Genomic DNA, 26,319 nt, shown 5'->3' with positions numbered 1-26,319 from the left:
AGTCTTGCTCATGGCCACCCCATGAACCCTTCACAATTGCACAACATGGGAAGGAAGTCCCATCGCTTTCCACCAGAGCTACTCCCAAGGGGGATTCCATTGCCTGGATAAAACTGACGCTGCAGGGAAGGCCGGGATCTTGAGGCGAGTGGCCCCTGCCTCTTTCCCTCTCTGTTTCCAGGCCGCCCACGTGATGAGCAGGCGCAGCCTGGAGGCGACGCAATAGCCCCGTTGGTTAGATCCCCGCGCATAATGATCCCTGCGTCGCAGGGGGGGTCTGGACGAGATGACCTTCAGGATCTCTCCAGACTCTATCGAAGGGGCCTTAGCGCACGAGGATCTTTGCGGAGAAGCGGGGCCTAGGAGCGCGCCTAGCTCCTCCTTCCCGCCAAAAGGAAGGCGAGGCACAGCTGGCCGTCGCGGCTGTACGCCCCCCCCCGCGCGCTCCCCATTCGCTGCCGAGACGAGAGCTGACGTGACGCGCGCCGTCAAGCAGGGCGCGCGCTAGGCGCTGCACGAGGCGCCTCCCAGGGAGGCCTGGCGAGCGCTAGCCGAGAGAGGGAGAGCGCGAGCGCCTCCTCCTCCTCCTGGACGTGGCGCCCGCCCCCCGGGCTCCTCCTCGCCGCGGCGCTGCCACGGCCGGCGAGAGATGTTCACCCGCGCGGTGAGCAGGCTCAGCAGGAAGCGGCCCCCGTCAGGTAAGGTCTCTCTCTCTCAGGCGCGCAGCTGCTTTCCCGCCGCGGAGAGCAAGGGGGGTCGAGCCCAGGCGTCCGCGGAGCGCAAGGGGGCAGAAGCGCCGCGTGCCCGCCCTGAGCCTTGCGAGGGAGGGGGTGGGACTGCTGCTGCCGCCGCTGTCGCCTCGCATTCTGGAGGGGGCTGCTCCACTTTGGCGGCTCTTTCCCCTCCCGGGAGGAAGCCGCTCGCTGTGCGTTTTGCTTCTCGGCTTCGAGAAAGGCAGCCGGAGGAGGGTAACTTTCCGCAAAGTAAAAGAAGAAGAGAGAAGGAGGAGGAGGAGGGCAGCAGCAGCAGCAGCAGCAGCAGCCCGAGGAAGCGTGCAGCCGAAAGAGGAAGGCGCGCCGCTGGGGTTTGGGCTGTCTTGGCTAGCGGTTGCCAGGCAGGCGGATTCGTGTTAAAAGAGGAAAAGCGAGGGAGGAGGAGAACCTTCGTTTCTCGCCCCTGTTGGCCGAGGAGCGGGGTTGTCAGGACCCGTCTGAAGAGCGGGGCATCTGGAAATGGGAGGTGGAAGAAGCTTTGGCTTGCAGATGCGCCCGCCCGCCGGCTCTTATGAGTCAGACGACGGGCTGGCTTCGCTCCCGCTGCTGTTACTTTTGTAGCCACCGAGGAGCTTCGAAAGGAGCCCGGCACCCAGGAGAACAAGGTGGCGCCCGATGCCACTGGTCTGCAGGTCCCTTTCAAGGGAAAATGCGTCTCATACGTTCACCAGTGAATAACAAGAAGAGATCCAAGTCAGCTTGAGTCAGCTGACCTGGACTTCCACTGGAGGCAGAAAGAGAACTTTGAAATAAGAACGTATTTAGGGAAGGAGGGATGGATGTCACAATGAGCAATGCTCCATTCTCTCAAAAATAAACTCCCACAAGCTTATTCATTAAGTTTAGGACATACTGGAAAACATTGCCTTACCAAAAAAATGCAGAGAAATCCAGCTTGTTGCAAAATGTTTAAACCTGTCTCCTTTGAGCAGCTCCCTAAAATGCAATACTTTATTTCCTGCCATCTTAAATCTGACTATGGTAAACATTGTCTTTAAAAGTATTGATGGTGAAAGTTTTAGTTTGGGATTGCAAAGTGCAGATCCTAATTACCAAAAAGATTTGAATGATCCCCTCTTCTTCTTCTTCTTTTACACTGTAGAGCAGAGTGGTTTTGTTTTCAAGTTCCTGTTTAAGAATGCTTTTCTGCGTTGTTTCTAATCACATTTTAAAGTTTTTGAGGATGTGCAGACCCAAAGAACCTTCCTTGGATTTAAACCCCCGGTTGTACACAGTATTAGCAGAAAACTATAACTTGCAAAAGTAGAAGGGGGTGTGGAAGTTCCCCCAAGTCATCTGGTTTAAGCCCCCTGACCATAAGCATGAAATGCCTTAGTTTGTACATTGCTGATTGATGCTTGTCCGGTTCTTTTTAAACTCTTCCTTTGACAATGCTGACTGATTTATTGCTCATATGAGGCATGAAGTCCACTGATTTGTTTTTCTTACAATTTGAAAGGAGTTTCCCCAAATATTCAGCCTAAACTCAGTATTACAATTCTAGATGCATTCATCTGAAACTCGTACAGAAATAAGACACTTTCTAGTAATGTCTTTGGATTAGGATCTTAAAGCCATTCATGAATTCCAACTTCCTTACAGCAGCTTTTTCAGATAGTGCTTATTTTCCCTCTAATTTTTTCCATAGCTTAAATGCTGTTTTCTCCTGTTTTTTTCTCATATGTTCCCAATATGTCCCAAATACTTCCAAATCATTCCTACGTGTTGCTATTCCCTGAATCTTTTTCCAGATTACTAATATCTTGAAATTTGATGTCTGAGTTTGATGCCCAATTAGTTTTTTTATTTGCTTTGAAAATAGATTGCCCCCCTTATAATTTCATTGATTTGAAAAATTCTGATTAATTTGGGCTGCAAAGAGCAAACCAAACCAAAGCATTCTGAGAAGTTGGGGTTGAAATGTGTAGTATTATAATATTTGAGTTCTGCTTTGTGAGAAAACCTAGCTTTAAACCTAGCTTTTTTTTAAAAAAAATGTTTTAAAAACATGAAATGTACCCTGAGAAGGCTCCCAAATATGCTACATGTGCAGAATGTCTTTTAGGTTTCCTTCCTCATAGTTAAAAGTGGAAACCAGTGATTCAAAAGAGGATGTTTGGGCTTGTAATTTGAGCAAACCCAGACATTCAAAGCACAAGCTACTGTAGCCGAAATGTCCTTTAGAAACAACAGCTCCTAGAAGAAAATAGGCATTGGAACGTCTCAAGTGATTATTATCTACATGGAAAGTAAGAGGAATTTACCTTTTTAGTTGTACAGCTATGCATGATTTTCACCATGGGTTATTAATTCCAAGCTGAAGTTTGCAAAGGAAAGGGTATTATTATTATCTTAGAGAAAGCGGCTTATTGTCATTTACATTAACTGTTTGCCTATTTGCTTGCTTTTCAGCTTATTTCTTGGGGGGGGGGGAGGGTAGAGATGTAAGTAATGAGAAAAGATAATTTAAGAGTCAGCTTTAAATAGCCGATAGAACTTTATGCAGTTCTGTATTCACTTTGTTAAGTTCTATGACTCACACCAGCTTCTACTTTGAAGAAGACAGTCTAGCAGATATCAGTAAGATTTACATCTAGATATGTGTGCTGATTATTGCAACCACACTATGCACACTTACGTGGAAGCAAGCACCATTGAACTTAATGGGTTGACCTGCAATTGTACTGGCTAAATAGAGACAAAATCCTTTTGAGTTATAGTTAGACAAGTGAGCTCAGTTATGAATACCACCTGTTTTAACTTGTGTCAGGTGCACAAATACTTTTGACAATCCTGTCCTAAGTCTTGGATGCTTGTATTCTCACATTTAAGATAAGAAACTGTACTTGTGTAATGTGCATTCATGTTCTTGATTATCATTTTGTAGTCAAGACGAAAGGCATAAACAGGCTAAGGTTTCTCAGCCGTCATATGTTTACTGGATGGGATCCTAATCATACAAACATAATAAACTATGTTTTTTCAACCCTTTGAGTATAATTATTTTTTGCACAGACATGGAGCCCATGTGTAGAGGATTCTCCATAGGGCTCAAAAGAGGATTACGCAGTTGCATGTGTGAGTGGACAATGGGTCATTATGGGGAATGGGAAGTCTGTATGTACATCCCATATCCCCATCCAGTCCCCCATATGTCATGTAATTGACTAGAAAAAGGAGGAGAGGGCTGGAAGGGTAGATAAGATGCATGCACAGCTTTCCCACTGCAGGCAGTGGTCTGTTGCCATAATATTTATATAGTCAAATACAAGGTAAATCTAAAACACAGTGACCCAATCTAGTTAAACTAACCTGAGAGTAAGTAGCATTTATATCTATGTGGCTAACTTCTTATTAAATATGCGTAGATTTGCACTGCATAAGTTCCAAGTAGTGAATCTTTTTTCCCTTTCCTACTCGGAGCATCATAACAATTAGATTTGTGAGTTGTTGGTTCTTGCAAAACAACTGGATAGTTGTTTTCTGTAACCAGTGAAAGTTTTAGTGAAACATTGTATTAGATAATTTGCTATCTAATTTGCGTTTTTAGAAGAAGAAAATAATTTTTACAGTTAGTATCCTGTAACCAATGAATGTTCTAATGCAACTTTTTGTTAGATAATCTGCTAATTTGTTGTAGATTTCAAAGAAGAAAATAATTTTTTTACAATTAGTATTTAGTAGGGTAAGAGCTCAGTTAAAACCCCAGTATCTGCCATTCTAGTAAAGGACAAAACAAACAAAGGCAGATCCAGCAAACGATTTCATTCCAACAGTCATTGCTGCTGGGTCAATTTTTCCTACTAATCAGCTTCCAAAAAAAGAATAAACAGCTTCCTGAGATACATCAACCAAAGCAAGTAAGCACTCCCATCAGAAGATCAAAAGCTGAATCTAAATGAAAATATGAAGCACTTCCACATATCATTATTCTTGGCATTCAGTAACTCTTTAATAGCCAAACAAAGGAAATAATCAAATCTTAAAGGAGTACTTCGATCCGCTATCCGTCATCTAAAATGAGAGAAACTTTGAGAAGCACAATCTCAAAGCAACTACATATATTCCTGTAGTCTGCTCCTATGAAATCTGTTTTGTTTTTGCCCAGAGTAGATGTATTCATCTGAATTTAGCATTATGTTTAGGCCCTGAGAACTTCTAAAAAGTTGTCTAATTAACTTAATGACCTTTCTGACACTATACAGCGGTACCTTGGGTTACAGATGCTTCAGGGTACAGATGCTTCATTTTACAGACTCTGCTAACCCAGAAATAGTACCTCGGGTTAAGAAGTTTGCTTCAGGATGAGAACAGAAATTGCGCGGTAGCGGCGTGGCAGCAGCAGCAGGAGGCCCCATTAACTAAAGTGGTACCTCAGGTTAAGAACAGTTTCAGGTTAAGAACAGACCTCCAGAGTGAATGAAGTTCTTAACCCGAGGTACCATTGTACTGCAGGGATGGAAGAAGCTGTGCTTTGTGGTTTGTTAGCGTTATTAATTTTATACCCCACCTTTGCTTTAAGGAGCTCAAGGTTGCATTATATGGGTCGTCCCCTGCCTCATTTTATCCTCCTAACAACCCTGTGAGAGGTTAGGCAGAGAGATGGTGGCTGGCCCAAAGTCACCAAGTGCGCTTCGTGACTGGGTGAAGGTTTGAACCCTGATCTCCCGGATCCTAGTCCCAACACTTTGCATCCCCAGATATTGTTGGACTGAGGATCCCATCATCCCAGACCACAACTCCCATCATCTTTGACCACTGGTCCTGCTAGCTAGGGATCATGGGAGAAGAATGGAGGGAGGGAGAAGGAAAATATGTCTGGGTACAGCCACCTCACCACCTTCTCACAATGTGCCAATGTCATTTTTTTTCTTTGGTGGGAAAAACCCGTAATGTTCACGCACAAAAATCCTGCATTTGCAGATTTTTTTTTTGCTAAGCTCAGTAAAGAGGTTAATACCTTCCCTGAACTGAATAGCTTCCTCAGCACATTGGACCATTTAATGATAAAAGGAATAATTAATCAGCCTCATCTATGTATAGTCTACAGCAGCTTTCTATAAAAATTTAAAAAATCAAGGACTTAAGCAACCAACAGGACTTGAAAAACACTCATTATAATTTCTTTGCCGTCTCCTCATACTCAAAGAGGTTCATAAAAGCTTTGACCATAATATCCTGGTTATTGTCTATTGTTACCTTTGTGTAATGACTACTGTGACAGATTATGACTGGGGACAGACGGACCCACATTCAAATCCCCACTCAGCCATGAAGTACACTGAGTGACCTGTAAGGTGGGAAGAGCTCTTTGAAATTAAGATGTAAAAGGAATTGACACTGTGCCACATATTACTTGTTTTCATTTGTTAGAGATCAAACCTTTAGTGTAGCAGCACCCAAATTTCAGAACTCCCTGCCTGCTGACATCAGGCCGGCAACTTCACTCCACTCTTCTCAGCACCTGCTGAAAACATTTTTTTTAGGCAAGCCCATAAGGACATGTAGAATGTTGACATGTGCTTTAATCTGGTTTTTAGCTTCTTGTTGATTTTAATTTTTAAAAAAATATTTAAAATAGTTGCTTTAAACCTTTTTTTTTTACTGATAATTCTATTGTTTTATTCTTTTTGCTGAGGTTTTATTACAACCGAGCATCATCATAAATCTCGTGAAACAAACAAATAATTTAATAAATATGAGAAAGCAATATAGGGTATTAGTTGCGCATGTGAGATTCAGCAAGCTGCAGCAACTACTGCAGGGCATGCTCACTTGTCAAGAACAGAGGAAAAATTTCAGGAAAATATGAACTACAGGGCAGCTCAAGGAGGAGAGGGCACAAAGGGTGAAGAAAGAGCTGGGTGTGGAGGGGGCCCTTTCCCCATCCTTCGGACCCCTGGGAAACTCAACAAACCTGTTGCACCTGGAACTGGTGTGGAGTGTACAGCTGAATGGGACACAGCTGTGGGCAGCCTGAGGAAGTACCATACACCTTGGTCCTGCCCATATAGAACAGGTCTGGAGTGAGAGACTAGGGCAATGTCTACTGGTTCCAGAAACTCTTCTCATTGTGAGACTTTTGTGGGTGAGCTGAGAGTTTGTTTGGACCCTGGGTGAGAACCCGAAGGCTGAGAGGAAGAGTGTGTCAGAGGGAAAATGAACATATATATATATATATATATATATATATATATATATATATATGTGTGTATATATATATATATATATATATATATGTTTTGGTGTCTTCGGGTGTCTTCCCGTGTAAGAGTTGGGGTGTCTAGGCGACGTTTCGACGAGGTCTCACTCGTCATCTTCAGGCTGGTGCTTTCGGCTTCTTGTTACTGGAACAGAGCAGGATCTCAGTGTTTGAGTTCCTATAAATACTGTTGAGGGGGTGTGGTGCAGAGAAGAAGTTCCCAGGTTATTGTGCCTTTTCTTCTTTTGTTCTTTAATTACTTGGGGGATATCTTGAGTGATATCTTGAGTGGTATTCTGAGTACCACTTAGGTGGGTCATTAAGTGTGGATTAGTTGCTATAGCTTTCGTGTCTTGACCTTTTGAGCTAGTGAAGAGATTTTTCTGAGAAGATGGCTGTACTGCACTTAGTTGTGCTCTGGCTTGGCTTCGTGTATAGGGGCGAGCTGTGGTTTTGTGCCCTGTGCCAGCCAGATCTGTGTAGGGATTGCAGGGGGGTGCAGCATCCGGAGGTGCCACTATGGTTTGGCTACCGGATGGAGTCTGTAATTTATCTGTGGAGAGGGTCTGGGTTTGGGTCTGGTGTGGTTGATAGGTGATGGCGTTCTGTGTGCCTCTGGTCCTGGTGTCGGTTTTTGTGGGGAGGGCTAATTTCCAGATGTCTGGCAGGCGGGACGTGTCGTCACGCTTGTTCATGTTGTGAGGGTGTTTCTCTATCTCGATGGCTTCCATGATTATTCTCTTGTGGTGATGTTCCATGTTAAAGAGCAATTTGGAATCTGCAAAATTAATTTCGTGTCCTGTTTCTTTCATGTGTTGGAAAAGAGAGGAGGTTTTTTCTTCTTTTTTGACGGCATTCTTGTGTTCTGCGATACGTGCATTTATTCGTCTGTTTGTTTGTCCAATGTACGTGGCTGGGCAGACTTTGCAGGGTATTTCATAGACCCCTTGGTTTTCCAACTGGATTTTATCTTTGGGGTTTCTGAGGATATTGGCTATTTTTTGGTTGGTGCAAAAGGCTGTTTTGATATTGTGTTTATGGAGGATTTTGCTGATTTTGTCTGTAGTGCCCTTGATATAAGGAAGGAGGGCCATGCCATTGTTTTCTTCTGTGTCTTGGTTTTTGGGGGGTGTTTCTTTTTGGATTAGCTTCGTAACCCTGTTTTGCTGGTATCCATTGGCGATTAACACATTTGAGAGATTCTGTAACTCAGTTGTCAAGTGGTCTTTGTCAGCCAGGCGTTTGGTTCTGGAGATGAGAGTCTTGGCTACGGAGTTTATTTGTGCAGGGTGGTGGTGTGATTGTGCATGTAAGTAGCGGTTGGTGTGTGTTTTTTTTCCGGTAGATAGTGTGTCCTAGGGAGCCATCAGGTTTTTTGTAGATTAGGACGTCAAGGAAGGGAAGTTGGTTGTTGGCTTCTATTTCCATAGTAAATTGTATTTTGGGGTGTAGGCTGTTGAGATGTGTGAGGAAGCTGTCTAGTTTTTCTTTCCCGTGTGGCCAAATTACAAAGGTGTCGTCAACATATCTGAGCCAAAAATCTCGCTAAATTTCTCGCTAAGCAACTTCAGCCCTATGCAGAATCCATCGCTTCACACGTTACTAACTCCTTCCAGTTCATAGAAACAATAAAGAAGCAAAACCTACATCCCGATGACCTACTTGTGAGCTTCGATGTTGTATCTCTCTTCACTCAAGTGCCCATTAATGAAGCCTTGACAGCCATTCAAAACAAATACAATCCCCCCAAATACATCCTGGACCTGACCAACCACTGCCTAACCAACACGTACTTCATCCACAATGGACAAAGATACAAACAGATAGAAGGAGCGCCTATGGGATCACCCCTCTCACCGGTCATCGCAAATTTGTACATGGAACACTTTGAAACCAATGCTTTAGACAAGTCAGAACACAAACCCAAACTTTGGCTCAGATATGTTGACGACACCTTTGTAATTTGGCCACACGGGAAAGAAAAACTAGACAGCTTCCTCACACATCTCAACAGCCTACACCCCAAAATACAATTTACTATGGAAATAGAAGCCAACAACCAACTTCCCTTCCTTGACGTCCTAATCTACAAAAAACCTGATGGCTCCCTAGGACACACTATCTACCGGAAAAAAACACACACCAACCGCTACTTACATGCACAATCACACCACCACCCTGCACAAATAAACTCCGTAGCCAAGACTCTCATCTCCAGAACCAAACGCCTGGCTGACAAAGACCACTTGACAACTGAGTTACAGAATCTCTCAAATGTGTTAATCGCCAATGGATACCAGCAAAACAGGGTTACGAAGCTAATCCAAAAAGAAACACCCCCCAAAAACCAAGACACAGAAGAAAACAATGGCATGGCCCTCCTTCCTTATATCAAGGGCACTACAGACAAAATCAGCAAAATCCTCCATAAACACAATATCAAAACAGCCTTTTGCACCAACCAAAAAATAGCCAATATCCTCAGAAACCCCAAAGATAAAATCCAGTTGGAAAACCAAGGGGTCTATGAAATACCCTGCAAAGTCTGCCCAGCCACGTACATTGGACAAACAAACAGACGAATAAATGCACGTATCGCAGAACACAAGAATGCCGTCAAAAAAGAAGAAAAAACCTCCTCTCTTTTCCAACACATGAAAGAAACAGGACACGAAATTAATTTTGCAGATTCCAAATTGCTCTTTAACATGGAACATCACCACAAGAGAATAATCATGGAAGCCATCGAGATAGAGAAACACCCTCACAACATGAACAAGCGTGACGACACGTCCCGCCTGCCAGACATCTGGAAATTAGCCCTCCCCACAAAAACCGACACCAGGACCAGAGGCACACAGAACGCCATCACCTATCAACCACACCAGACCCAAACCCAGACCCTCTCCACAGATAAATTACAGACTCCATCCGGTAGCCAAACCATAGTGGCACCTCCGGATGCTGCACCCCCCTGCAATCCCTACACAGATCTGGCTGGCACAGGGCACAAAACCACAGCTCGCCCCTATACACGAAGCCAAGCCAGAGCACAACTAAGTGCAGTACAGCCATCTTCTCAGAAAAATCTCTTCACTAGCTCAAAAGGTCAAGACACGAAAGCTATAGCAACTAATCCACACTTAATGACCCACCTAAGTGGTACTCAGAATACCACTCAAGATATCACTCAAGATATCCCCCAAGTAATTAAAGAACAAAAGAAGAAAAGGCACAATAACCTGGGAACTTCTTCTCTGCACCACACCCCCTCAACAGTATTTATAGGAACTCAAACACTGAGATCCTGCTCTGTTCCAGTAACAAGAAGCCGAAAGCACCAGCCTGAAGATGACGAGTGAGACCTCGTCGAAACGTCGCCTAGACACCCCAACTCTTACACGGGAAGACACCCGAAGACACCAAAACCTACATTCCTGTACCCGTGAAAATCTACGAAAGCAAATATATATATATATATATATATATATATTAGTAACTTTGTAGTAATGTAACCTTTTAAAATGTTATATTTTTGTAACATTTTGTTTAAGTTGTCTGTTGTTGCTTCAGTTTTCTGTACACCTCTTAGATATATTTTTTAATATATTAGGCGGTATAGAAATTAAATGATCAAATCAAATAAAAAATGTGCAAACCGGGGATTTTAAAAATGTGTAGTGAGCTAAAAAATAAATAAATTTGCGTCCACTTTATCCTTCCGCAGCTTCACCATTTTATTGCTGCCCAAATTCATGGCTTTAGGAAATGTAATGTATGACTAAAGGGAGGCGAGCTCTTGTTGAATGAATTTATTCTTCTCTAGTGCGACTTATGCCATATCCAGTGCTAGGGCAGTAGAAATGTTTGCTCACATATGAATATTCTGCCAAAAACAGAAGCTAGTTTTAAGAAATAAATTATTATATTTTGGGAATGCAGACAAGTCTCTCCTTACAAGTGGATAACTTCCAGACAGTACTGAAGTCAGTGCAGAGTAGTTTATATCTGACTGTCAAGTCTCCACATGGTTATGTATATCCCAAGTCTTCAGTGCTAACCAGCAATTGCTGTTCTTCATTCTCTGGTGTTCTGAAAACTAAGGTAATTCATAGCATTGCCACCTTGGGGGGTGGGGGGCGAAATCCTGCCTCCTGCGCCTTTAGCAGCAGTATGCCATGCAGAAATGTGGCTTAGGAAGCCTTTTCTAGCATGGAAGTAAAGCAACAGGAAAAACTTTAGTCTGCTTTATTTTTCCATGTCATATTGCTGTTACAGTATAGCAGGTAAAAAGAAAAATCTGGCAAATAATTCAGTTGGGATTGCTCAGTTGGTAGAGCACAAGATTCTTGATCTCAGGGTCATGCTGAGATCCATGCTGGGCAAAATATTCCTGCATTGCAAGGGATTGGATTAGATTGGTCCCTTCCAACTCTACAACTCTACAATTCTTTGATACCAAAGTTTGTTGCTTGAGTAGCTGGCACCCTGTAGAGCACTATGCCTTTTTCCATAAACGGAATAACAAATGAAGTTGCATTATATGATCAGACTATAAGCCTGACCACTGTCGCCCTGTTTCCAGGGTCTCAGGCAGAATTTCCCCACCCAGCCTTGCTACTTGAGATGCCTGAGAGTGAATACGAGGCCTTAGAATCACAGGAGGCTGCCTTAAAACAAACAGCACTGTTTTGTCCATCAAGCACACTACTGTCTAGTTCAGCGGGCAGGCAGATTTCCTGTGTCATGTCTGGTTTGATCTTGATTTGAGTTGTGTACCTATGCAGAACTTTTTTCATTGAACCAGCAACAAAGAGATTCTAGTTTTAGAGAGTGGAAAGGCACTTTAGCAGTAGGCTGCCTCGTCCCTATTGGCAAGTACACTCAAGATATCCACTCAACTTGATGAGATGCCGAGAGAGAGAGAGAGAGACGGAATCCCTACAGACTACAGCAGTACAGATGTAGGCAACAGCAATAAAGTGTAGCGATCACTGTCAATCACACCTATCTGAAAATCCCATTACACCTCAAAACCCTCCCCCCCAACATATCTAAAGGGAGGGAACCAAATGTTCATTTGTGGAACGGCATGAAAAAAAGTTTAATGTAATTCCATCCACTAAAGCAACTTATAGCTGCACTCTGCACCTCCCTTCCCCTTCCCTAAAAAACAAAGCCACTTTCCTCCCCACACCCCAGCACACACTTTTACATGGGTCTCAAGGTCTTAATTTTGGAAACGGTCTTGGCATTTTACCAAGCGTTGTCTCATAGGTTCGGTGTGTGTGATGTAAAGCAGATAGCAGCATTGACAGTTCCACTGTTTTGCAGCAGAGCTTGGAGACAGTTTGTGGTACAGTTATGAAATGAATGAACTTATTAAGATAGCAGTGCTTGTTTTTTGTTTTAAACTTGCTTGTAAATTACTGGCTTACATGGCAACTTCAAAACTGCAGAACGGAAAAGGTGCTTCCCCCCCAGATTGTCTATGCCTGTCCAGGGCCATTTTCTCACCTTCATTTTGGGGAAGGGCTACTATAACTAAGCAGCAGAGCACATATTATGCACAAATAAGGTTCTGTCCCTGGCATCTCCACTGAAAAGCATCAGGTAGCAGATGATGGAAAAGATCCCTGCCCAAAGCCCAACAGAGCTGTTGCTTGTCAGAGTTGACAATACTGGGATAGAGGGACGCATAATCTGATCTTGTATAAGGTGGCTTTCTGTGTTCTTATGCTACAGCATCTTGCAGGCCTTGAGCCAGGATGCTTGGGAGCATCAGGAAGCCTTTGCTCCTGAACACGGCGGTCTGTGGGCTATTCCGGGCTAAATGACACCGCACTGAAATGTATGCACAGCATGAGCTTTCAGTTACTTTAGTTAAACAGCTTTGGTTAAACAGTCTCAAAGCTGTCCCCCAGTTCTTATAGGAGAGGGCAGAGATGTGAAAAAAATATATTTCAATCAACTTTATTTCTAATTTTTCAGAAATAAACGACAGCGACAGCAAACCAAGCAGCAGCAGCCACCAAAGTTTAAATGGCACTACAAGATGGGCGACATCGCTAGAAAATTTACTGGAGGATCCAGAAGGCGTCAAGAGATTTAGGGTTGCTACCTTAATTACTTGCACCTACATATGCTTGGGGGGTGGGGACGTGGGTGGCGCTGTGGTCTAAACCACTGAGCCTAGTGATTGCCGATTGGAAAGTTGGCGGTTCAAATCTCTGCGACGTAAACAGCATTTCCGTGCACTGCTCTGGTTTTGCCAGAAGTGGCTTAGTCATGCTGGCCACATGACCCGGAAAAACTGTCTCCAGACAAATGTGAGCTCCCTTGCCCAGTAAAGTGAGATGAGCGCTGCAACCCCAGAGTCATTCGTGACTGGACTTAACTGTCAGGGGTCCTTTACCTTTACATTTTTACATATGCTTCAGTACTGTTTCCAACAATATGGTGTAGACGCAATGTAGAATTAAGTTGTATTCCTTCATTTGGAAGAATTCAGATCATAATTGATTCTGAGGTTGGCTTGAGTAAAATTTAGTGAGAATAAAAGACTTGAGGATCATTGGCAAAAATTGTTAAGGTGAAAACTTTTCTCTGGACTGATTCTGTCACGTTTGACAAGAGGTGTGTGAAGTGCCAAGTTCCAGTCTCTAAAGCTGTGGCAGGAATCTTTTTTTCTGCCTGAGTTCCTTTGCGGGTAAGCTTTCAGGGGCCACACGCTAGTTGAGAGTGGGGTAACAGATGTGACTCTGGTCAGTAGACTGCAGTCCAGTCTGCTAAAATTAGAGATCTCTGCATGCCCATCTCTGCATCCATGCAAGCTAGAGGGGTTATTATAGTTCAAGGACACATTCCAGCCAGGCGAAAACATGAGCCTGGCCACTGAGGCATACAGCATGGGGAGAGGGGGGTGGCCTGGGGAGAGTGATGAGGGCCAGATAGAGAAGCCTGGATGGCTGCATTTGGCTCCTGGGCCTGAGGTTGCACACCCCTTCCATCAGACCTTCCAGTTAAGATAATACAAGGTGAGTCTTTTAAAAGAGGCCCTGTGGAACATGTGTACTCTGTATCCACAGGACCTCTTTTAAAGGACTCACCCTGTAGTAAGAGAGGCTAGCAAGGTTATGATGACCTGGTTTTTTATTATCTAACAGCTCGCTTTTTTCTTCAGGAGTTTTTAAAGAAAGAATTTAGTGAAGAAAATGTTTTGTTCTGGCTAGCATGTGAAGAGTTTAAGAAGATAAAAGATGAGAAACAGGTATTGTCTTCGAAACCAATTTGACTGAAAGATTCCATTGTAGTCTTGAGGCATAGCATGCATTTCCTACAAAGCTATCAGGTATGCTTCAAAATCATGTGAATAGACATAGAAAATAATACGACCTACTTCTCTTGTGTTTACAACAACATAACCTCATTGGGGGTGAGGTAAAAACATGACTGCAGATGAGGACAGAGTTTTATGGATGACAAAGCTTATCGTTCTCTGATTCTTTTTAAGATCAAAGAAGTATATTCAATTCTTTTTACTTAATATATGTCTAAAAAGTCTGTAGGATTTCCTTCTGCTGCATATTGAAATGCATTTGTTACTGTGGTTTCTTGGCGTAACATTCATTATTCCCCTTTCTCCTGCTTTAGCAAACCCACAGATGTACAATATTGAAAAATAAAACGCTTGCTTAGTATATGTGTCCTTCTGTTTACAGATGCAAGCGAAGGCAAATGAAATTTACATGACTTTCCTGTCAAGTAAAGCTTCTTTTCAAGTTAATGTTGAAGGGCAATCCCGTTTGGATGAGTCAATATTGGAAAAACCTCACCCTCTAATGTTTCAGAGACTTCAAGACCAGGTAAGGTTCAGAAACTTCCCTGATTAGGTGGCTGTCTAGCTACCAACAAGAACACTGAGCTAAAAGAGACACAAGGTCCTGCTAGCTAGGGATAATGGGAGTTGTAGTCCAAAAAGCAGCTGGAGACCCAAGTTTGGGAAACACTGGTGTAGGTGCAGCTCCACAGGGATTAATCTCCCCCACACAATTTGCCAAGCATTTTTTAAGGCACTTTATTGAAAGTTTCTGTGGGAAGACAGAGGCTTTGGGATTCTGGAATTATTTTTGTGGCTCAGAACCTGATATATGGCAAAAAGTGCATTTGGAACACTGGCAATGGCTCAGGACCCCAGGGGAGGCCACCTCTTCCTATATGAACTAACTCGGACCCTGCAATCATCATTTGAGGCCCTTCTCCATGTGGCAACTCAACAGGAGGTCCAGAGAGTGGCAACATGAGAATGGTCCATTTCAGTGGTGGTTCCTCACTGAGGTTCACCTGGCAACATCAGTACATATCTTTAGGTACCAGGGAAAAACATTTCTTTTCTGCCAGGCCTTTGGCTTTTTATTACCTGTGGCCTCCTTTAGTGAGTGTGACGTTTTAATCCTGCCTTTAAAAAATATTATTTGCTTTTAAATTTTCCTCTGTTTTGTTTTATGCTGGCTTCAGTGTATGTGCTTGCTTGTTTATACATTGTTATACATTTGAGTTACTTTGGTAAAAAAAGAAACTAATAAGTTTAATAATAAATAAATGAATAATAAAAGTTACCTAGTTTTGTTGGAAGTGCTAGATCTCACTAATGCTTATGGGGGAAACTTCATTCCAAAGCACTGATATCAGATGTTCTCTACCCATATGCATAAAGTGGTAAAGGATTCTTTAGGTTGTTTTTTCTCAGTCATGAGGACCAGAGACTTTATCTGTGTGTAATTTTTTTTTTTTAGTTTTAAAAAGCTTGAATTTGTATATTTTGTGCTAGGAAAAAATATTTTGTGCTGTACTGCAGTTTCACAGTCATACCAGTTTCTGTGAACAGATTAATCTTGGGGAGGAAAGTAAGGCTCAGAACACCAACCTAAGCATATTTACTCAGAGGTAAATAAACGTCCAAGTAAATATGCCTAGCATTGCAATAAATAGGCTTATATTCCTAGCAACATTCATATTGTTTATCTACATAAATCTGTTTCATTTGCAGGGTCTGGCAAATGGCACTCATTACATTTAAAGCAACAGAGAAATACTGCAGGGTGCTTAGAGTCAGTGCTTTATATTGCTTTATACTGGTTATGAATAGTGTCCAGTATCTGACATAATGAATTATGAGAGTTATGAACATATTTCTCATGAACCATTTATTAGGACCAAAGGACGAGCTTTTATTGGCTGCATTTGGGTAATCATATCTCAGCTTACTAAGCCCAGATACAAAGGAGCCTTATGGCTGAGCTGCAGCCATTCACTGCTTCCTTCAAGCAAGCTGGGGAACAACGCAGGAAGTCTAGGCTTAACAGCATCAAAATAGCATATTAAACCATGGTTTGAAGTTGGTATAATATCCTGAGTTGTTCCGAAGCTGTTAGCCACAGTTTACCTGTTTGGAAGCTATAGGGAGTATAAAGCCTTCCTAATTTGTTTCACTGCTTTCACAAAGGGAAGGAACGAAGGGGTTATATATGCAGCCAAAATACACGTCCATATCTTTATTTTATTAAGCAAAGATATGATTGTTCAAGCTTACTTAGTGTGTGTCCCCCAATCTTATTTCATCACGTTAAAACAGTAAAGATATCCAGCCTACCTCATGAGCCTTGGACAAGTGCAGTAAATTTTTAGCCCTGATTAGCTCTGTTTAGAAAACTAAATTCCCAGCAATTCACAACACAACTCACCAAGGACAGCTTGATGATTGCCTCTCCATGGTCCAGTTATGTCACTTCCCTTCTCTCTGACTCAAGTGAATGAACTGATAAGATGGAGCTCAGGCAGGCTTTAAGGTTTGTTTGCACAATTGTCCAAATTCTAAAGGCACAAAGATACAGGAAGCTGACACATCACTCTGAAAAAAAAATATCATTTGAAGGGTGAGTGGGACCAATTATATTTGCTAATTTGAGCTAGGAGAGAGTCTGCACTAAAAAGAAAGATGGGGGTGGGCATGCATGTTAAACTTGATTCCCCAGCAAATCATATTTGAGCAAATACTTCCAATTGTAACATTTCAAACTGTTAGCCTGAACTGTGAGAGGCTGCATATGTGTGTGTGTGTGTGTGTGTGTGTGTGTGTGTGTATGTAAAATAATTAAATAATTATTTAATTAAATAATTAAATAATAATTAAATAATGCAGGCCTCTCCCTTTCCTTCATGAGGGTCCTAATGCAGGATAGCATTTTAAATTTAGAACACCAAATTTTAAAATGTAGCAGTTCTTTGTAAGCTCAATTAGATGGTTATTAGAAATGCAAAGGTTGTGTTAACGGCTGCCAGAAGAGCCATTGATTAACAATTCTCAATATGTGTTACGACCTGATTCTATTACATATGGATTGGGCCCCATCACCCCTTCTGCCACACCTTTTGCTGCCATGGTGAGTGGGAGGGCTGGATGCCTTGGTGGCTCCACAGACCCCCCCCTTTTGGTGGTAGAAGCCTTGAATTGCATCCTTAGTTTGTGCCAGCTTGAATTCTAGTTGCCTTTTAAGTCTCCTTTCTTTCATTTTTTAAAAAAGGTAATTGAAATATACTTGGAGTCCTGTAGTGATTTCATGCTCTTTATTGCAGCTTGTAAAACAGTGATTGAATCCCCCCTCCCCAAACCTCAGGCTTTTACATACATTATTTACACAATGAGTCCCGTCTGATTGGCTGATTCTGCTTCCCTCCTGGAGCCTGATTAGTCTTTTCCTGCAGGCTAATCAGGTGTTGCATTCTACGATCCTACCAGCCTAATAGGCTGATTAACTTCCTCCTGGAGCCTGATCGGTCTTTTCCTGCAAGCCAATCAGTTGTTGCATTCTAGGATCCTACTTGCCTATTGTTCTAGGATCCAACCTTAGTATATAACAGTAATCCCATGCAATAAAGTATCTTTCGTGATGTGTGGGTACAAACCAATGCCCAATCACATATAATTTAGTAAAGCAATTTTTAACAGTATCAGAGAGCACAGAGCTCAAAGCATTAAAAAATAATCAACAAACATATTTCTTAGTGCTACCTTATTACATTATTTGTTCAGGTCAATAAGGCAATTAGAAGCTGCAGTTACATTATCATTCCTTTTCCAAGCTGTGTTACAGAGTCCAACGCCAAAATTGTGTGCATTTTTTTTTAAAAAAACCAAGGAATCCATTGTTTACAAGTTACGCCCCCCCCCCGCTTTAAATGTGACCACACGCCCCTCCCACTAGTACTGGAGAAATCCCCACCACTGCTCTCATATTTCAGATGCTTCCCTTCTCTGACCTGTAACTAGACTGTGATGCAATCCCACAGATATATTTCTAGCATGCTCTGAAATCATTTCCTTCACCATTAACTCTGCTCCCTGATGAAACTGACAAGCTGAAAGTTTTACCGATGCTGTCAGTTGTGTGTGTTTTGAGTACTAGTGTGCATGCTATTTCTGCTATACATATAGCACCCCTGGAAGGAAGCCCCCTCCTGCCTAAACTTCTCCTTTCATCATTGGAATGGCTGAGGTAATGTCTCTAGGGAAGACTGTATACTTTTTAATTGAAAAATGGCATAAGTTGTGTCTTTATCACAGCAATCCAAAATCACAGATATGCAGTTCACAGTAGTAGACCAACTAGTTACTTAGTTGAGAGGGGTTTGAACATTATAGCCATGTCTTGATGTGATAGTTTTCTTTGTACAAAAGTTTGTTACATTACATGACCATTGAAAAATGTGGTTTCATAGCTGAATCTGTTGTTGCACAAAACCTATCATATGATCTCTATCATATGATCTGCTGAACACTCTCTTTCCTTCCCTAATACCAACATTCAACCATGTTTGCCTGGTGTTTTGCTCAATGTATCTTAAGAACTTTGTATACAAAATGTGCAACAATGATGAACAACAATATCCTCTAGTCCGTCAATATGATATCTTCTTTTGGCAATCACTAAATGTGGTATGCAAAAAGTGATACACTGTTGAACAATAATATAATACTCTGGTTCCTCAATATGATACCTTTATTTGGAAGTCAATGAACGTTGCAGATTAGAAATGCTTCCTTTTGCTTAAACTAAATTACAGCTTCAAGGCATCTTAATGGTTTGAAAATAAGCAGCACCACCAAGCTCCTTATCTGGTAATCATGATGTTGTAGCTGAAACACAAAAGATACATTTTAATTTAAAAGTTGTTGCAATATGGCTGAGTTGTGCTGAGTTCCTGCAGCTGTGGGCTAAAAAAGAGAAGAGAAAGCCTGCAGTCCACTAGCCATATATATGATGTTTTAGAAACAGACTTTTTGAAACTTCTGCATATGAGATTTTGTTCCCAATTTGGGTTGAGAATGCAAAACATTCCTTAATAGTTTAGTGACTCTAAGCACTTTGCAATGAAATCCATCACAACTACTCTGATTATTCTGCAGCTAGAGGATTATATAGGCTTCTATTCTACTTCCATTACTATTTCATTTCTCTCAGATCCTCCTTTTCCAATCTTAAATTCAGTTCTCCACTTTTCTGAAGCAATTTGCATTCTCCCCCCCTTTTTTTTAAAAAAAGGAGAATTCTTGTGAAAAGTCTTTAGCATTTAGTGCAAATTTCTCTCAGTAAAAAGATTTTTGTATGCAGTGGTACATCGACTGCATCAGACCTGGGTGGTATCATTAACTGTGGACATTCGGCAGGCTGCTGTGAGTGATTGATGAAGCACTTTGGGGGCAAAATCATTCAGACCCATGCTGAACTTGAGGCCATAAGAGGTCCCCGGAGTACCATGCAGTTACAGCCTGTGGGATCAGTTTCAGTTATTGCAGCCTCGGGACATGAGCAGGACACTTGCAACAACCATATTGGCTAACAGCTCACTACATGAGGGACTTATGCCCAGTACCCTGAAAGAGGTGGTGGAATGACCCTTCCTGAAGAGAAGTGTCTGTCTTTTTCATTAGTTTAAAATTAAAAGCATTCCTGAAATAAACTGTTCCTAGCAACCTTGATGTATTGATGATAATGATGAGGATGATGATTTTAATTCTACTGTTTTGCTATTTTGTTTGTCAGTCTGAGCTGGCAATATGATGCTGTTAGACCATTTGTAGTATAGTTTTGCAGCATCTTAACAAGAAAATACAATAAGATGTTATTAGTGTTATGTCTGTCTTTTATTAGAAAATAAAAGATAGTGATAAATAAATGACTGATTTTAAATAAGTTTATGGAGCTCAAAAATGGCAAGCATGATAGGTAGGGCATATGTTCTGGGCTTCAGTGGCTCCCTTTTACAGCAGCAGGTTTTGGCAAAATATAGCTGGATGTGCACATAGAAAACACACACGGTACTCCTGATGGTGTGACAAGTTAATTGCAAGTCAGTGGCCATTTCACTTGTAACAATGATTGGGTAGTACTAGGAGCCACCTGTCTGGAAACAGGCAAAGTTAGACTTACCTGTGGGTTGCAGCAATTTTGTTGGTTGCTCATAAGTTGTTGTTTGTTGTTGTTATTATTATATATCATGGGTAGACAAACTAAGATCCAGGGTCTGGATCCGGCCCAATCATCTTCTAAATCTGGCCCGCGGACGGTCTGGGAATCAGTGTGTTTTTACATGAGTAGAATGTGTCCTTTTATTTAAAATGCATCTCTGGGTTATTTGTGGGGCATAGGAATTTGTTCACCCCCCCCAAATATAGTATCCCCCCCACAAGGTCTGAGGGACAGTGGACTGGCCCCCTGCTGAAAAAGTTTGCTGGCCCCTGTTATATATATTTATTTATACCCTGCCTTTCCCCCGACTAGACAATAAAATAATTACAATATAAACAGTAGAGCACCAGCCCTTTAATTAAAAGCAGCTCATTCCCAAAAACCCATTGGAAGGACAGCAAGGAGGGAGCCAGTCTAGCTTCTCTAGGGAGGGAGTTCCAAAGTCTGGCAGTAGCCAGTTGGCTTACTGCACTACAGGGTGTCAGGAAGGCTGTGCCAAGATGGAACTTTGAATGAGTGATCTAGGATAAAATAACACCTGTATACTGAGTCAAACAAAATTTATTTATTAATTTATTAAATTTATATACCGCCCTATACCTGGAGGTCTCAGGACAGTTCACAGAACAAAATCAGAATATAAAACCACAATATATATAATCTAAATAAAAACAACAACCCAATAACCCCCCCCCAAATAGCCACATTTTAAAAGGGCATAAGATGTCAATCAGATCAACCAAAGGCCAGGTTAAAAAGGAACGTTTTTGCCTGGCACCAAAAGGTGTACAATGAAGGCTCCAGGCGAACTTCCCTGGGGAGAGCATTCCACAGATGGGGAGCCACTGCAGAGAAGGCCCATTCTTGTGTTGCCACCCTCCAGACCTCTTGATGAGGAGGCACATGAAGAAGGGCCTCAGAAGATGATCTCAGGGTCCAGGTAGGTTCATATGGGAAGAGGCGGTACTTGAGGTATTGTGGTCCTGAGACGAACTTCTGGACCACCGCCTTGCCGACGTGGGGATCCAGGGCACAGTCCTTCAATGGCTGCGCTCGTTTCTCTCTGGTCGGGGACAGAGGGTGGCGCTTGGGGGGGAATTGTCATCGCGCCACTCCTTGGTGTGTGGAGTACCTCAGGGTGCGATACTCTCCCCGATGCTTTTCAACATCTTTATGCGCCCCCTCACCCAGCTTGTTCGGAGTTTTGGGCTGGGTTGTCATCAGTATGCCGATGACACCCAACTCTATCTGTTGATGGATGGCCATCCTGACTCGGCCCCAGACACACTGACCAGATGTTTGGAAGCTGTGGCTGGATGGTTACGTGGGAGCCGGTTGAAGCTAAATCCTTCGAAGACAGAGGTCCTGTGGCTGGGACGGGGCGATATGGGATTGGGGGGGCAACTCCCATCTCTTGCGGGGGCGCAATTAGTGCCAGCACCGTCCGTTAAGAGTTTGGGTGTAATCTTCGACACCTCCCTTTCCATGGAGGCGCAGATTGCAGCTATAACAAAGGCGGCATTTTTCCATCTCCGCCAAGCTAAGCAGTTGGCTCCTTACCTCTCTCGCCCTGACCTAGCCACTGTGATCCACGCGACGGTCACCTCCAGACTGGATTATTGTAACTCGCTCTACGTGGGGCTGCCCTTGAGACTGACCCAGAAACTCCAGCGGGTGCAGAATGCTGCAGCGAGACTCCTTACGAGGTCTTCGCTGCGAGATCACATTCACCCGGTGCTATACCAGCTGCACTGGCTCCCGGTGGAGTACAGGATCAGGTTTAAGGTGCTGGTTTTAACCTTTAAAGCCCTATATGGCCTAGGACCCTCGTACCTGCGGGACCGCCTCTCCTGGTATGCCCCACAGAGAAACCTACGGTCTTCAAATAAAAACATCTTGAAGGTCCCAGGCCACAGAGAAGTTAGGCTGGCCTCCACTAGAGCCAGGGCTTTTTCGGCTGTGGCTCCGATCTGGTGGAACGCTCTGTCACAAGAGACCAGGGCCTTGCGGGACTTGACATCTTTCCGCAGGGCCTGCAAGACAGAGCTGTTCCACCAGGCCTTTGGCCAGGGCACAGCCTGACCCCCTCCCTCGGCAATCTTCGCAGAGCTCTGGCCCAATGGTTGCTAGTGGCTTGAATTAATTAATTTTTATAATGAATGATTTTAGAATGTTGTTTATGTTGTACTTTTGTACTGTTTTATTGTTGTTAGCCGCCCTGAGCCCGGCTTCGGCTGGGGAGGGCGGGATATAAATAAAATTTATTATTATTATTATTATTATTATTAAGGCTTTGTAGGTCAAAATCAGCACTTTGAATTAGTGGCTTTACTTAATAACAGTGTTTAGGAAGTCTTGTACTTAAAAAAAACTAGTAAAACAAAGCTTTCATTTTTATTTTTGATTCTGCAGTAGTTACTTGGTTGCATTTGGGGATATGCTGTTCTGGCTAAGTTCAGCAGTGGGATATTTTCTACATAAGACAAATCATAACGTAACAGAGTGGTTTCCGGTCATTTATCTGATGATGGCTAAATTGGATTGTTATAAAAAGGAATAGCACTATATTGTGCCGTACATAGTACTCAAGATGTATTTTTAAAAAATGTGATATTGCAATTATTTATTATTATTATTATTATTATTATTATTATTATTATTATTATTATTATACCCTGCCTATCTGGCTGGCTTTCCCCAGCCACTCTGGGTGGCTTACAACATATCTAAAATCATAATAAAAGTACCAATCCTTAAAAACTTCTCTAAACGGGGTTGCCTTTTGCATACTTTTAAGATATGTAGTTACCCAACAAATTCTAAAGCTGATCATATTTTATTTGGGATGGCTATTGTGAGGTAATAGTAACAACATATTCTCCTTAGTTTATAGTACAGCTGACACAGATTTGTTCTTTTCATTTAATATGTTGAATTATGGTCTAACAGTTTGGGGGCTCATTGAAGATCTTTGTTGTACGACTTTCTTAGTTTATGTGTTTTAAGGCTTTGTTTCATCTAGATTGTTTTCCCTGCCCCCCTTCAGATTTTCAGCCTCATGAAGTACGACAGCTACAGCCGCTTCTTGAAATCAGAAGTGTTTCTTAAGCTGAAGCAGACCGAAGAACAGGAAGAGAATTTACCAGATGCTCAAACTGTAGCGAAAAGAGCTTCTAGAATTTACAACACATGATTGAAACAACAACAAACAGTAGATCCCACTGAGACTACAATAACCAAATGAGTTCTCAGGATTAGTCTGTGAGGTTTAACACAACTGCATTTCAAGCTTGGAAAACATAGAACCCTGTTAGGCGATGCTTAACCTTTGTTGCTTGAATGACATAACTGTTTTTGCATAATGGCTACCACCAAAACCCTTGGCCAAGGCAGTTATACTAAACCCCTAAAAGGACTGAAGGACTCAAGAGTAATCTGTGAACAGAAAACTCGGTTATTTTTACCTTCTGGTTTTGATACCGTTCCTTGTGAATCATTATTATTTTTTAAGTGCGGATGTAGCATAAAATTGTGATAAGTTTAAAAACACAGGTAGTGTGAGGGAGAGGCAGTATACCTGTTTTTTAAAACACTCTTAGAGCCTTGTGTAAATAGACTTTCCATTTTTTAAGCTTTAACTGTTATTTGAGCGGGTTCAAATTCTGCCTAAATTTTGCTTAAACTGAAGTAAAAGAAAATGAATTGAAATATTTTTCTGATACTGACAAGAAGCCTCTATTAAGGGAAGCACAAAGGCAGGAGACTATTCATCTGAGGCATTAGTTTAAAACTGTTCCTACCTTTTTTTTCAGGAACTACCAGTAATCAAAATAATTGAAAAACAATCATTTTCTCTATCTTTGTAATACAACACATGCTATTCACTCTAAAAGCTGCTTTCAGAATGGCTTTTGTAGGGTTTTCTGTGGCTTGGTTTTAAATCTATTTGTGCTAGGGAAAGATTGCCTATTTCTCCTGTGAACCCGTATTGTTCAGGGTTTTTACTTTTTCTCCCCCTTCTTTGTTCTGAAACTGAGACTCCCTAACTGAATTTCAAGAAGAGTGTTACTAATTTTGTCAAACAACAGCTAGCTTACTGCTGTAACAAACCTAGGCCACAAATTACCTTTTGTCTGCATTCAAAGTACACTTAGACTTGGAGACTGGCCAGTAGCATCCTTCTGCATTAGTCTACCCAGAAAGACGAAATGCAAAGCTAGTGCCTCACCCAGTGAGTGTCTATTTCCAGCTCAACAGCAAGTATGAACTAGCTTTTAAGCCTTGTGTACTTGTTCCAAGGAATTCTGTCTCGGTTGCCAAAATTTGTTTCTTTTCTTTTGTACAGACATTGTAACCAGGTTTTATTTTCACCTGCTTTTGTCCTAAATTTGTTTGTATATTCTGCAGCAGCGCACTCCCTTAGCAGTCAGAACAACCCCTCTCCAAGTTGTGGAACCAGTCTGCACATCACATCATAGTTTAAAGCACGCCATGGTTTAATGTGAATGATCCACACCATGAATTAATGTTAATGTTGGTGAACGCTGCTCACAAGGTACTCCTGTCCTGCTGTGCCATCTAAACCAGGGCTCGTGGTTTGTTTCCCACAAGCAAAGCACAAGCTGTAAGCCAAGGACAGACATTGGCTCCTGCTCATGGTTTGTTTGGATAGAAACTATCCACAAACCTGGGTTCAAGTGACATGACTGACTTTTGGGGGGAAAGGAGCATCATGGAAACATTTGAGTTATATGCTCAAGCATGATGCTCATTCACATTAAACCATAGCTCAGTTTTAAACAGCAGCTTAATGTGATATGTGGACCATGCAGCAGACTTTGCTCATATTGGATTTCACTCTACATGTGATTCCCCCCCCCCTCAAAATTTGCAACTCCTGCGACCAGCTTGTCTGCAGTTAGAAAAATAGTACCATAAACTTTGGAGGGACCAGCTGTCATCCTTTTGGCTGCTTAAGAAAGACCTGTGTGTCGTGTGGGAAGGCAGGAGTGAGGAAATGGAGGCAAGGGACCACTCACCGTTCACTCCTGTGAAGAGACCATCAGTCAGCCCAAGAGGAGTCTGATTTTTTATATATATTATAACATTTATTTGGTTTATTACTTTTTATATTGTAAACTGCCTTGGGTGCCTTGGCAGAAAAGTAGTATATAAATGCAATAAATAAATAAATGCCGTGTAATATGCCTTACTCAATTATTTCTTACAAACCTATTATTTGTGTGTCCATAACTTCCCTCCTCACATCCCCAGAAGCGGAGTATCTAGCGAAGGATTCAGCATAATTCACCTGTGAGTAGTTTCACCCATGAATTTAAGAATGATTGGCAACTCACCATGCAAACAGATGTACATGAAAAGAGATGCTGCTATGCTCTGGAAGTGTATTCCCCATGCTGCTGTGTGCACCTAATCCATTGGTTCCACTGGTTTGCAGAAGCATTGCCTGGCTAGCTATGCACAGAGATATTTGACTGGAACTTCTGACATTACATTCCCTGTTCTCTTCCTAGATCAGTCTTGCAGCATTTATCCTGCTTTAAAATAAGGGAACAATTTTAAGCTCATCAAATTCTGCTTGAATGTATGTGTGCACGTTAAAAGAACAGCTGCTGATATATAAAGCACATTATGAACAAATTCCATCTTCTAGTACAGTACTCTGCTTCAATACACTACACAAATGATAATTGAGAGGTTATATTGAGTTTGTCAGTCTTGAAAATAGCCTTGTTTGGATTTGCCTGTTTCCTATGTGCAAATGTTGGTGATGCCAACGGAACGGTGAATATAT

The 26,319-nt window shown here is 42.2% G+C and overlaps 1 protein-coding gene across 3 annotated transcripts; it reads left to right on the top strand.

The window, feature by feature from the left end:
* Positions 1-540: 540 nt before the first annotated feature.
* On the top strand, positions 541-25,707 carry RGS10 (regulator of G protein signaling 10). Of its 3 annotated transcripts, none has more exons than XM_081193105.1 (5): positions 542-698; positions 12,967-13,088; positions 14,159-14,245; positions 14,697-14,840; positions 23,551-25,707. In XM_081193105.1, the coding sequence occupies exons 1-5, from the start codon at positions 650-652 to the stop codon at positions 23,695-23,697; spliced, it is 549 nt and encodes a 182-aa protein (XP_081049231.1). In that variant the 5' UTR covers positions 542-649; the 3' UTR covers positions 23,698-25,707. The 3 variants fall into 3 exon arrangements, with proteins under 3 accessions (XP_081049233.1, XP_081049231.1, XP_081049232.1); XM_081193106.1 differs by lacking the exon at positions 542-698 and adding an exon at positions 2,909-3,022; XM_081193107.1 differs by lacking the exon at positions 14,159-14,245 and having other exon boundaries at positions 541-698.
* The last annotated feature ends 612 nt before the right edge of the window (positions 25,708-26,319 follow it).

The sequence above is a fragment of the Podarcis bocagei genome (assembly GCF_964188305.1).
Source record: "Podarcis bocagei genome assembly, chromosome: 4".
NCBI classification, from domain to species: domain Eukaryota; kingdom Metazoa; phylum Chordata; class Lepidosauria; order Squamata; family Lacertidae; genus Podarcis; species Podarcis bocagei.
Note: the sequence above shows the minus strand (reverse complement) of the source record. Positions and strands in the feature narration are given on the sequence as shown.